At 44.9% G+C, this 13382-nt stretch overlaps 2 protein-coding genes across 2 annotated transcripts; both read left to right on the top strand.

The window, feature by feature from the left end:
- Nucleotides 1-348: 348 nt before the first annotated feature.
- On the top strand, nt 349-2697 carry LOC127349141 (cell division control protein 48 homolog D-like). The gene has a single exon (XM_051374920.1). It carries the CDS (start codon nt 349-351, stop codon nt 2695-2697), a length of 2349 nt encoding a protein of 782 aa, XP_051230880.1.
- A 3274-nt stretch (nt 2698-5971) lies between these two features.
- On the top strand, nt 5972-11290 carry LOC127296660 (ent-kaur-16-ene synthase, chloroplastic). Its single transcript, XM_051326837.2, has 14 exons — nt 5972-6300; nt 6868-6917; nt 7000-7276; nt 7403-7583; nt 7931-8148; nt 8236-8356; nt 8427-8524; nt 8610-8824; nt 8919-9031; nt 9126-9221; nt 9308-9523; nt 9635-9776; nt 9880-10125; nt 10684-11290. The coding sequence occupies exons 1-14, from the start codon at nt 6033-6035 to the stop codon at nt 11077-11079; spliced, it is 2637 nt and encodes an 878-aa protein (XP_051182797.1). The 5' UTR covers nt 5972-6032; the 3' UTR covers nt 11080-11290.
- The last annotated feature ends 2092 nt before the right edge of the window (nt 11291-13382 follow it).

Raw genomic sequence — 13382 nt, 5'->3', positions numbered from 1 at the left:
ACAGCTCCATGCTGCATGGGCCGGCCCAGTCTATTCCGTCTATGCTGTTACTCCTGTTAGGTACCCCAAAAAAAAAGGTACGTTCGTTCCTTTAACACACGCATTGAGCATCAAATTCCGAATAACTCTCCAAAACGGGACGAGACGGAAGGAACAGGCTTCCCCATCGGACTCGAATTTTGGGACGAGACGGAGCAATCCCGTGTTTAAAAGGCAAGCCTCGCCCGGTGTTTCGTCCTCACCAGAACACGATCAGCTTTTCGATCGCAGACCAAGACACGCCAGCCCCGTTCGAATCCAGAGTTGCAGCGAACGAATCGAAGCACGAGAGTTAGTTCTTCGAACGCGATGGCGAGCACGTCGTCTTCGAAGAAGGCGGCGAACCGGCTGGTGGTGGAGGAGGCCACCGTGGACGACAACTCCATCTGCAACCTCCACCCGGCCACCATGGACCGCCTCTCCATATTCCACGGCGACATCGTGCTGCTCAAGGGCAAGCGCCGCCGCACCACCGTCTGCGTGGTTCACCCCGATGACACCTGCGAGGAGCACAAGCTCAAGATCAACAAGGTGTCCCGCTCCAACCTCAGGGTTCGCATCGCCGACGTCGTGTCCGTGCACCTCTGCCCCGACGCCAAGTACGGCAAGCGCGTGCACGTTCTCCCCGTCGACGACACCATCGAGGGCATCACGGGCAATCTATTCGAGGCCTACCTCAAGCCCTACTTTGTGGACGCCTACCGCCCGGTGCACAAGGGCGACCTCTTCCTCGTGCGCGGTGGCATGCGGAGCGTCGAGTTCAAGGTCATCGATATCGACCCTGCGGTCGACTACTGCGTTGTGGCGGGGGACACGGAGATCTTCTGCGACGGGGAGCCGGTGAAGAGGGAGGACGAGGAGAGGCTCGACGACGTCGGCTATGACGACGTGGGCGGCATGGGCAAGCAGATGAACCAGATCAGGGAGCTGGTCGAGCTGCCGCTTAGGCATCCGCAGATTTTCAAGACTCTTGGCGTGAAGCCTCCCAAGGGCATCCTCTTGTACGGCCCTCCTGGCTCCGGCAAGACGTTGATCGCTCGTGCGGTGGCAAACGAGACGGGGGCCTTCTTCTTCTGCATCAATGGCCCCGAGATCATGTCCAAGATGGCTGGCGAGAGCGAGAGCAACTTGAGGAAGGCATTTGAGGAGGCCGAGAAGAACGCTCCATCCATCATCTTCATCGACGAGATCGACTCCATTGCTCCAAAGAGGGAGAAGACACATGGCGAGGTGGAGAGGCGCATCGTGTCCCAGCTGCTGACGCTCATGGATGGGATGAAGGCACGAGCACACGTCATAGTAATGGGTGCCACGAATCGTCCCAACAGCATTGATCCCGCTCTCAGGCGCTTCGGGAGGTTCGACCGCGAGATTGACATTGGCGTGCCGGACGAGGTTGGGCGCCTTGAGGTTCTGCGCATCCACACCAAAAATATGAAGCTCTCGGAGGACGTCAACCTAGAAGTGGTGGCCAAGGACACGCACGGCTATGTTGGTGCCGACTTGGCCGCGCTCTGCACCGAGGCGGCGCTACAATGCATCAGGGAGAAGATGGATGTGATCGACCTCGAAGAAGACACAATCGACGCTGAGATCTTGAACTCCATGGCCGTGACCAACGACCACCTCAAAACGGCTCTTGTTGGCACCAATCCTTCGGCTCTTCGTGAGACCGTCGTGGAGGTGCCCAATGTCAGCTGGAGCGACGTCGGTGGCCTCGACAACGTCAAGAGGGAGCTGCAGGAGACCGTCCAGTACCCCGTGGAGCACCCCGAAAAGTTTGAGAAGTTCGGCATGTCACCTTCCAAGGGTGTCCTCTTCTACGGGCCACCGGGCTGCGGGAAGACGCTTCTGGCCAAGGCGATCGCCAACGAGTGTCAAGCCAACTTCATCAGCATCAAGGGGCCCGAGCTGCTCACCATGTGGTTCGGCGAGAGCGAGGCCAACGTTCGTGAGATATTTGACAAGGCGAGGCAGTCGGCTCCGTGCGTGCTCTTCTTCGACGAGCTCGACTCTATAGCGATGCAGCGCGGTGGCAACGTGGGAGACGCCGGTGGCGCGGCGGACAGGGTCCTTAACCAGTTGCTGACGGAGATGGATGGCATGAACGCCAAGAAGACGGTGTTCATCATCGGCGCCACAAACAGGCCGGATATCATCGACTCGGCGCTGCTCCGTCCCGGACGCCTTGACCAGCTCATCTACATCCCCTTGCCAGACGAGGCCTCGCGACACCAGATCTTCAAGGCTTGCCTCAGGAAGTCTCCCGTGGCCAAGGACGTCGACCTTGGTGCGCTCGCGAGGTTCACGACAGGTTTCAGTGGCGCCGACATCACCGAGATTTGCCAGAGGGCGTGCAAGTATGCCATTAGGGAAGACATTGAGAAGGATATCGAGAAGCAGAGGTCGGGCATGGAGGTGGACGGCGGGCAGGAAGATGAAGTGGCTGAGATCAAGGCGGCTCACTTCGAGGAGTCGATGAAGTACGCGAGGAGGAGTGTGAGCGACAGCGACATCAGGAAGTACCAGTCGTTCGCTCAGACGCTGCAGCAGTCCAGGGGCTTCGGCACTGAGTTCCACTTCCCGGCGCAGCCACAAGCTTCTGTCAACGCCTTCGACACCGCCGTGGCACCTGCTGAGGACGATCTGTACAACTGATACAGTAACCACTTTTAGCAATTAGCTTAGGCTCTAAGTTTTTTTTTGTAGCTAGCTTAGACATATCTCCATGTATCTCTCTCCACTGTAAATAGTCTGCAGTGCATATATAATCCAATAAATAAGAATGTTCCTGTTAATTCCGTACAAGATGCAGTATGTTTATGTTTTCCAGTTTCGCCTGTCCTTCGTTTACAAAGCTCAAAGATTAACAGTAAGTTCATATTCGGTTAAATCCATGTATCTCTTTCCACTGTAAATAGTTTGCATTGCATACAATACAATCTAAGAAAAATAAGAATGTTCCCGTTAATTCCCTACAAGATGCAGTAGCTATGTTTTCCACAATATCGAAAAAATGTTATGTTTTCCAGTTTCACTTGTCCTTACTCCTTCGTTACAAAGCACAACAATAAGTTCATATCCAGTTGACACAAGTGTATGCTACCTCACATTGATCCACACATATGCATACTAATTTGTTTTATTGAACCTGAAGGAGATAAACGTTGAAACCAAGTATTCAATACCTTGCATTACTTAGTTACTTACCTTTAGGTGCCAAAGTAGCTAGTTTCTCATTTACAGCTGCTAGGCTGTTCAAATTAACATACCGAAAACCACATTAGGTTGTTTAGCAAATAGCTGCCAGAGTTTTGAACAACTAACAGATTGTTCAGAAATAGCCTACTGTCATTTAAAAATAGCTACCAGATTGTTTGCTACTACCAAATTGTTGGGTTTCCCTATTTGTGCTGTATAGATATATCCTTACCATTGCGATTTGCGAATCAGAGGGTCCGGTAGTAGATTAAAATGGTGACATCGTGTGCGACTCATGGTCCAGGGCGAAGCTAGGAAGTACGCCATTTGTGTCATTTCTCTAGATTAAAATGGTGACATCGTGTATTTCTAAGAGTATTTCTTTCAGAAAGGGAAATAACAAAATTCGTTGGTGCCATTGGACATCGACCAATACATGCTAGCTTCGCCCCATAGTCCATCGCGGCCCAAAGGGAGAGAAGGGGGAGTTGTCTCTCAAAGCAGGGTGCAAGGGTCTTCTGGCAGCGGAGCACGCTTGGCGGATCTTGGTCTTCAGGGCGGCTCCCAAATGGTGCCGAATGGTGTGGTCGCATGGGTGGCACACCGGCTAGGTGTTGCGGTTGCTAGGTGGAGGAGCTTTGCGCTGGAAGGTTGGTGGTTCGGTGGCGTTTAGTAGCTAGAGCAGCTACAGCAACTGGATTTGGGCCATATGGGATGGATCTGGCCGCCCAAGATAGCCGCGGAGTGGTCTCATGGGGAAGCTAGGAAGGTACATAATTTGTGTCGTTTCTCTAAATTAAATGGTGGCATTGTGTATTTCTAAGAGTACTTCTTTCAGAAAGGAAAAAAAATAACAAAATTCAGTGGTCTTACTTGACACCGACCAATACATGCTACGTTCGGCCTACTATCTGTTGTGTCCGAAGGGGAAAGGATCCTGGGCAGCAACCCTGAGCAGGAGGTCGCTGGCTTTGCTAGCGATAGGCCATGGTGTGTAGTTTCTAGCATTGTGAATGGTTGTATGTGGAGCAAAACCCTAAAGGGTCATGTTCTCTGGTGAGGGGTTTTACCGTGAGGCAACACGAGACGGTGTTTGGTGCAGGTTCCTGTATACATCATGTGTAGCTTGTGGTTCTTCGACGATCTGGAGCTCCCCAGATCTATCGTGATGTCCCTATGTTGTGGCCTGTGGGGGTGTGCAAGAGATCCAGATGAAAGCGTAGTTTGACCTCGGCCAGTGCTAACAAAGGCGGTGCTCCTACGTCGCTTTCCTCCTTAGAGGCATTGTCATGGGGATCATTTCCACCTCTATCGTTGAGGTTTGGACTCTTTGAGAGGAATCCCTAGCTCGTGTTCTAGATAGGAGCGGGCGGTAATTGTGTCTAAGTTGCTCCATCTTGGAGGCGTCGCCTTGAAACTAATGTGCATGTTTCTCTTATTGTCGGGTGGCGAACGCTGGGTCAGCAGACTAAGTAGATGATGCTTGTACGTGGAGATGATGATCTCATAAACCTTGGCGGATTGTGGCTTCATAGGATAGAGCATCAGGTTTTCCGAGCTTTGATAGCAATCTTGTGTCGCTAGTGTAGCGAAGTTATCGGCTCGGTCGACGTGTCTCAGTGGAGCTGGTTTGACTATGTGCGCTTCGACCGTGGTCTACGGGCGATTGGGTCGTGAGCGCTACGGCCCGAGCGCGAGCGGTGGTATGTCGGGGCGATGGTCGCGGAAGGTGGTATTGGTGTTTTGCGACGGGTGATGATTCCAGATGGTGGTGTTAGCAGTCTCAGGGAGCGACGGAGCAGTTGGATGGTTGAGCGGGGGTCCCAAAACTTTGGAGGTGTTGAGGGCATCGACCTTTGCCATGTGGGTGATGAGGTTGCGTCGATCCTTCTTGTCTTTCACGTCATTCACTTTGTTATGTAGTACAGGTTTAGGCTCGGCCCTTGGTATGCCCGTGTTCGAGTGGGCTTGGTCACAATTGTATAGGTTTGTTAATCAACTTTTTTCCCCGATAAAAGAAATATTTTAATACCAATCAGATATCAATTACACATCTCTCTACAGAAGGAAGAAATTACCGCCACCAATGGACACACTGGACTGAAAAAAGAGGTTCCGCAAGAACGACGCCTCCAAGAACAGAACGATGCACAAACACCATCGTCACCTCAACCTGATCATCAGATCACATGTTTTTACCCTGAATAAAGTCCGAATAAACTCTAGACAGAAACAATACCTTCAATGAGAAGACAAATAAAGATCTGTCTTTCTCGGGCACAACCAGTGAAGGGCAGGTATGTTTAATTAACTCGGTGTCTCTTCTTCTTAATCAGTAAGACAAATCTTCTTGTAATTAATAAAAAGAGAAAGGTTTTGGCTCGGTCTCAGAACTATGACTTCAGCTGTACCACTTGACGTATGTAGTGCAGCGTTGTCGTGTATCCTCTACGGCATCGTTCACCATGGCACTCAGGTATCACCAGATAAGATTCCAGCAGCGATGGATCTGAGCCGTCTAAACAGAATCCAACGCCCGTCCGGCGGCAGGGTAGGAACAAGCTTGCTGCGTGCGTGCGTGCCTGCGTGCATACATCCATGCGTGTCACAGTCGACATCTTACTTTTGCAAAACCTGCTCGCAAGAACTAGCTGGCACGCTGCTGCATGTGTTCAATGACTTCCGCTTCGGCACACTCTTAGCTGTCGCTGCATGCGCTCCTCGTTCTACTCCTATATATGTAGACACATCGACCAAACCTTCATCTCTCCGGCCACTCTATCCAGTTTTCAATGTGGCCGTTGATGTCGAACACGAGAGTAGCCGGGGCCTCTTCGGCCCTCCCGGCACATCCCCGGCAGGCGGCCGGTAGCGCTAGTGGCCACACCCTTCCTTCGGCTCCAGCTCTGGCGCCGCCGCGGTTCGTGTCAAAGCCCCGTTCGCACCAACACCGAGCGAACCTTCTTCGCCTTGCCTCCGCCCCTGCTGCCGAGCACGGAGCATTCTTCTCTGGCGGCCGTCATCCTCCTCCTCCTCCCATGTCCTCCGTGCGCTGTTCTGGTAAAGGAGCTTCTGGCAAATGCTCTGAACTTCTTTTTTCTTTCTATATGCTGTGAGAAATCGCTAATCAGTCCTACATGAGCAATTTTAACATGCTTTCAACCATTGTGAGAGGGTGTAGATTTAGTGGGGTAATAGGTCATTTATGACTTTATGAGGGTTTTTTTTAGCTAAAAAAGGTAATTCTGGGTTTTGTATTTGGTAAGTTTTACACAGAAAAGGAAACAATTGAATTGGAAAGCACCAATAAATGGTAGTAGGACAAAGAACTTTATACTCCTTTTTTTCGAGAGCACGCCAAAGGCGTGCCTTATCTTTATAGAAGGTAAAGCTTTATAATCCTACCATATGGAGAGCATGCCAGCATACGTCTCCTCCCCTCCAGAAAAATCACAAAATTATCCTCTTTCTGGTAGCGCGCATCCATAATATGATTTCGTTTGTTAGTTAGAATACTTGCAGAGTGAGTATTACTCGGAAAAAAACAAATTTCACCTACTTGCATGTTTGAGAGCAGAACCATCTAATTAACTAACGCATGCCGTGGATCTTCTTTTCATCTAACAGCATATGCCGACAAGAGTTTGGTAGGAGAAGATACAAACCTGCGAAACAAGGTATGAGCCTCACTTCTCAACCTCCTTTGCGATAATTTTTCGAGTCTACTCTCATCATTTGATGTCTCAACATTCAAATTAGGAACGGGAGGCTATAATAAAGAAACAGCTCCAGGATCCTGAACTGTCACCGTCTCCATACGACACGGCATGGGTGGCTATGGTGCCCCTGCGAGGTTTTCCTCAGACTCCATGCTTCCCTCAATGCGTCGACTGGATATTGCAAAACCAACGTGATGACGGATCTTGGAGTATCAGCGAACTCGTCTTGCCGACCAGCAAGTCTGTTCTCTTATCGACATTGGCGTGCGTTGTTGCCCTTAAAAAATGGGATGTTGGCGCAGAGCACATCAGAAGAGGTATGGAAAAATAGGCATTCCTTACTTGTTCATGTTGTTTTAATCTCTTCTACTTAGACGATATGAAATCTCTAACTGTGACTAGACGATGCATATTCTCATAACTAGAATTTTTTTACAAGACAGGGCTACAATTTATTGGAAAACACTTCTCCATCGCTATGGATGAGCGGACTTATGCTCCTATAGGCTTCAGTATTACTTTTCCTGGTATGGTTAGCCTAGCCATGGGAATGGGTTTGGAATTTCCTGTTAGACAAAATGATCTTGATGTGATTCTTCACATACAACAGATGGAATTGAAAAGGTTCGTCAAATGATTATCCTGGATTTGTTTCTTATCTCTTTATTTTTATGGAGATAACGCCGAAAAACATAACATGAAGCCAAAAGTGGGCCATTGTTATTCATCTTATTTGTTTTTTACCAATGAAAATAGCATTCAAAATCTAGGCATTACGTCGTCAAATGATTATCCTGGATTTGTTTCTTATCTCTTTATTTTTATGGAGATAACGCCGAAAAACATAACATGAAGCCAAAAGTGGGCCATTGTTATTCATCTTATTTGTTTTTTACCAATGAAAATAGCATTCAAAATCTCGGCATTACGTGAGTAATATTCTGAAAATCCTTCTATATATATTTGTACAGCTTCTCTGAGGGTAAATCTTACGGGAGAGAAGCATATATGGCTTATGTTGCTGAAGGGCTAGGAAACTTGCTGGACTGGAATGAAGTTATGAAGTTCCAAAGGAAGAATGGATCCTTGTTTAACTCTCCTTCCACTACCGCTGCTGCATTAATCTACTATTATGATGACAAAGCCCTCCAATACCTAAAGTCTCTCCTTAGTACATTTGGTTGTGCAGGTAAGGCTGAGTACCTGACATGGCATAGTGAAGAATTTGTGAGTTGTAGACTACTGCTAAATACCTTACAAAATTAATCTTCTGCAGCACCAACAGGCTACCCAATAAATATTTCATGTCAGCTTTTAATGGTGGATTCTCTTGAAAAGACTGGTATATCTCATCATTTTTCTAATGAGATAAAGAGCATCCTGGACATGACACACAGGTAATTATCATCGTAAGGGTTTGGCACGTATCTGTAGTAGCATGTAAACTTGACTATATTTATTTTGCAGTCTGTGGTTACAGCGAGATGAGGAAATCATGCTGGATGTAGCAACATGTGCAATGGCGTTTCGTATTTTACGAATGAATGGATATGATGTTTCCTCCGGTATTTACCCACGATGGAATTCCATGTGTTACTACCAGTTGCATATTTTGTCTCGATTTAAATTTTGAGTTTTAATTTGACGCAGGTGAGCTCTACCATGTTGCTGAAGCCGCCAATTTTCATAATTCACTTCAAGGATATTTACATGATACAAAATCATTATTGGAACTATACAAGGCTTCAAATGCTAGCATATCAAAAACTGAAACGATCCTAGATAACATAGGTGCCTGGTCAGGCAGCTTATTGATGGAACAACTGCGTTCATATGGTGTGCAGAAAGTGCCAATCTTTGAGGAGGTGCTTGCACGGAAAAAAAAATCCAGAATATAGTCGATCCTACATTTGATTTAGAATTCAGTTTTGACTGAAAGCTATGCTTCCATAATTTCAGGTGGAGTATGCTCTTAAGTTCCCCTTTTACGCCACAATGGAACGTCTAGAGCACAAGAGGAACATTGAAACTTTTGACATTCAGGGTTATCAGATGCTGAAGACAGAATACTCGTAAGATAGAATTCTTATTTTACAAAAATAAAATCTCTTAAAATCGTATTAATCTTAATGTTCTCTGACAATTTCAAACATGTTACATAAATAGGCCATGTCGTGTGAACAAAGACCTTCTTGCTTTGGCTATTGAAGATTTCACTTTTTCTCAGTTTATTTACCAGCGTGAACTCCTACATATTGAAAGGTAGTCTGCTTGTTATGCTCTTTTATGTTACTAGCACCTTCCTATGCTCTTTACTGTTATTACCTTATGAAATTTTGTCCCAACAGTTGGGTGAAAGGGAACAGGTTGGACCATCTTCGATTTGCACGACAAAGGCAGACATATTGCTATCTCGCTGCTGCCGCTACCATATTCCCTCCAGAACTGTCTGATACTCGCATTTCATGGGTCAAAAATGCTATACTCACAACTATTGTTGACGACTTCTTTGATATTGGGGGATCAAAGGAAGAGCTAGAAAACCTCATAACATTAGTTGAGATGTACAGTTCCTTAACTTGGTCACTTTGTTTATTTTTTTGTTAAGTAGTTATTGTGTCTTGTGCAACTGCTGATAAGTTTCCTTCCCTGCATTTGGTAATGGTTTGTCTTAGGTGGGATGAGCACCAGAGACTTAAGTTTCACTCTGACAGAGTACAGATAGTATTCCATGCTATCTATGCTACAGTAAATCAGCTTGCAGCGATGGCTTCTGCAGCACAAAACCGTGATGTTAGGAAACACCTGATTGAAGTGGTGAGTTTCATCTATGACATCCTAATTCTGCATTCCATTGTGTTAAGTATTGCAAGTTGAAATTCATCTTTTGCGTGGATAATGAGTTGAAATTCATCTACAGTGGATATATACATTGAAGTCTATGATGACTGAAGCAGAATGGGGTAGGGTCCAATATGTGCCAACAATTGATGAATACATGACAAATGCAAAACTTTCCTACGCATTGGGGCCTATCGTGCTCCCATCATTATATTTTTTAGGACAAGAGCTCTCGGTGTGCGTTGTGGAAGATCAAGAGTACGATGAGTTATTCAGTCTAATGAGCACTTGTTGTCGTCTCCTGAATGACATCCAAGGCTTTGAGGTATTTTATCCTGTTTATGACATAATGTCCATGTAAATTCCATTCTAACACATGAAAAATTGTTATAGCTGTGTATAAATATAAAGCTGTGTATAAATATAAGTTGTATGCTTTAACATACCACTTCATGTCAATTCGTCTTTCCTATACATGCAAATAGTTGGCGATTTAGTACTAGATATCCCATTTTTTAGTTAAAGGACTATAAGTTCTCACAACAATCCAGGTTCGTAGTCATCTGTTTTATGTACAAAGCTGTCATTTGAAGAAAAAAAATGTGAGACACTATAAAATTAAATTCCGCATTTATAGAAAAAAGTAATTCTACACTCCTTATTTTCATTGATTTTGGCTAAATTTTGCAGACAAAGAAGTGTTTACAATTTTCAAAGAAATATCACTTTGATAAGTTGAATCACTGAACTCTGCTGAAATATATGGGTTCCCTTTGTCTAAAAAATTTATTTGAGTCCTCGACAACACATATTTATTGAGTAAATGTTAGTTACTGGTTGATGTCTTGTTGTTTTTGACACTATTTTCGGCCTACTGCTGCAGAGGGAGGGCAACCAGGGAAAAGTGAATAGTGTTTCACTATATGTTCTTGACAGTGGTGGTTCTTTGTCCACAGAAGCGGCTAAGAAGGCAATACATGACTCTATAGCGTTGTGTCGGAGAGATTTGCTAAGGCTAGTTCTTATGGAAGATAGTGTTGTTCCTAGGCCCTGTAAGGAGCTGTTTTGGAAGATGTGCAAGATAAATCACTTATTCTACTCGCAGACTGATGGATATAGCTCACCAGAAGAAATGATCAGCACAGTGAATGCAGTTATCTATGAGCCTCTGAAATTGCAAATTAGCGATCCATCTTTGCTATTAAACCGGATAAGTAAGGATTTTGTAAATGACCATGCGCTATCCTCAGAAGAAAAAATAAAAAGGGATCTGGTATAGTATAAATACCATGTTTAATTATGTAGTGGGCAGATGATCAAATATAAGCTAATTTAAACGGTTAAATTGGGAAGTCTCATGAGGAACGGAGATCACTCTTTCCCCTGTAGTTCCGGTTTCTTGTGTAAAGGTCATCCGGATATCGACGTTGTACTTATTAAAGGCATTTTTCTTTCTTAGTGCAAAGACAATGCTAGTGGTTTGGTTTCTACATATGTTTCAATATTGTGCTATATGGATCTTACTTGTTTTCATGATCATTTATATGTTCACAACTCTGCTATATCTTGTTCTTCGTTATTTTCACTTTTTCTCGAAGGACTGTGTATTTTTACTTCCATCTATATGGAGCAGAGGCAGTGGCACCATCCATATACATTGTGTCATGTTTTTCACTTATGTCTATAGCTTGAGTGGAATTAGTGTTGTCGCCACAACCAATCTAGCTCCGCCGAACTATTTCTGTCAAGTTAGTAGCCTCGCCATATTGTCCTCCACACGGTTTGAGAATAGCTGAAACCTAGGTAAGTTCAATGTGGAGGGTGAGCTGGAAATGGAGTTGTTAGGGCGTGTGCAGCAGCAGTATGGTCTAAGAAAATACTAGGGTCGCCAAACAAGACATTAAGTACAATGATGAAGGGGCTCGTGATTGTATTGTTTTGCAGGTAGTGAAGTGAAAAGAAAAGAGAAGACACTAAGAACTTATACAATAATTAAAGCAAATCACAAGCGAAATATCAGTCAAAGGAGATAGATACCTTAAGCACAGATCCACCGTGTCCCGAATTTTCCATTAGTTGTCCTGAACTCCCAGACAAGAACCAATCTTGATTCACAAGGTGGGTATCATGATCCACTGCAATGATGTCTTGGGTTTGTTGGTTAAAAATCACGTTCCCTTGATCAAAAACATCAATGCTCGACGGATATTCAAATACTCCTGGGAGCGGTTCTTCTTATTCACCCAAACTGATCTCATCAGATACTTTAGGATAGAGCATCCTTGAATAACGTGGATTACTCTTGTATGATGAATGTGCCGATGGCAGTGAAGTATCAGAACCAGATATTGCAACATGTGATGCAGAAGACAGTTTCCCGTACGGTGATCCATTTGTTGATTCAAAGATCTGAAGTGAAGTTGGATGTTGACTGGTGGTCGCTGGTGATTCGATCTGTGTGTGATTCAGAAGACAGTTTCCCACGTGCGCAAAAGCGGGATTCCGAGGACTTCGCCAGCTTCTCCCCTAGACTAGTTTTTAGGTAGAGTTGTATAGCGTGGTGTTGGTCCACTCGTGAACTTGTACATGTAACCTTCTTTTCTATCAATGCATCCAAAGGTAAAGCTTTTTGCATTTTCGCCAGAAAGTTGGATGTTGACTGGAGCCCACCATTTGCAGCCCAAAAGGTACTGAATAAGGTGACAGAACTACCGCACATATCATTTCCAATGTAAAATGTCTGGAAAATTAGGAACTGTGACTTCAGAGAGTGCTGGTACTACATTAATATATGACAAAAGATACCCAGAAACTTCTCCATTGCCAAACTGACTCGTTATTCATGTGTGGCTGTGTGCACTACCCCTAGGATGATCTACTTCAGTCCATTAAAATGAATCTTTGGTCATATCCTTGGCTAATTGTACGGGCCCATCTTCTGATTCAAATTTTAAGGAAATCAGTGAAGAAATAGTTTCCTGTTCTTGTTCAGTCATTCAAATAACTTGAGCTTCTTATTTTCCTAGGTCGCCAACTAGCGAGAATTTGTCTTCTACAAATTTGCAAGCCAACATACAATTATTACTAGAAACCCCAAATTCGTGAATCAATGAGGTCCTTAAATTGTGAATATGAAGCAGGTTATGCATCCTAGTAAACAAAAATCATATTAATTGAGAACCTGATATGATGATGTGAATTGCACATTGTTAATTGACTATTGATACTTCTATGAGACTGAGTGAACTCGAGATTATAATCACGAGGTAACAGGAACTCACTGCAAATTATTGGGCCACATGTACAACACGATTTGCAGATTTAATCCCTTCTTAAACGTAAAAGATAAAAAGGAGGGAACTATTCAAGAACTGAACAGAACAAAGGCCCAACTGTTACAGCAGTTTGGGGGGGGGGGGGAACTAATCCAGAAAGGAATGAGAAAAAAAGTTGCAAAATAAATAACTTGATGTGGATTCTGCATAGCTGTTACAGAATTAGTTGAATCGATGTTGCTACTTGTTTCTCCAGAGACTTGAATCGAAGAAGAAAACGGATTAGACTTTTCAGAGCAAAGATGTA

This window comes from Lolium perenne, chromosome 4 (assembly GCF_019359855.2).
Source record: "Lolium perenne isolate Kyuss_39 chromosome 4, Kyuss_2.0, whole genome shotgun sequence".
In the NCBI taxonomy this organism is placed as follows: Eukaryota; Viridiplantae; Streptophyta; class Magnoliopsida; order Poales; family Poaceae; genus Lolium; species Lolium perenne.
Note: the sequence above shows the minus strand (reverse complement) of the source record. Positions and strands in the feature narration are given on the sequence as shown.

Excerpts from the sequence above, each read along its gene's own strand:
- LOC127349141 (XM_051374920.1), top strand. The coding sequence starts at position 349 with ATGGCGAGCACGTCGTCTTCGAAGAAGGCGGCGAACCGGCTGGTGGTG.
- LOC127296660 (XM_051326837.2), top strand. The coding sequence starts at position 6,033 with ATGTGGCCGTTGATGTCGAACACGAGAGTAGCCGGGGCCTCTTCGGCC. Across the intron at positions 9,032-9,125 it reads ATGCTGAAGACAGAATACTC|GCCATGTCGTGTGAACAAAG; the intron begins GTAAGATAGAAT and ends TTACATAAATAG. Across the intron at positions 9,222-9,307 it reads GAACTCCTACATATTGAAAG|TTGGGTGAAAGGGAACAGGT; the intron begins GTAGTCTGCTTG and ends TTGTCCCAACAG.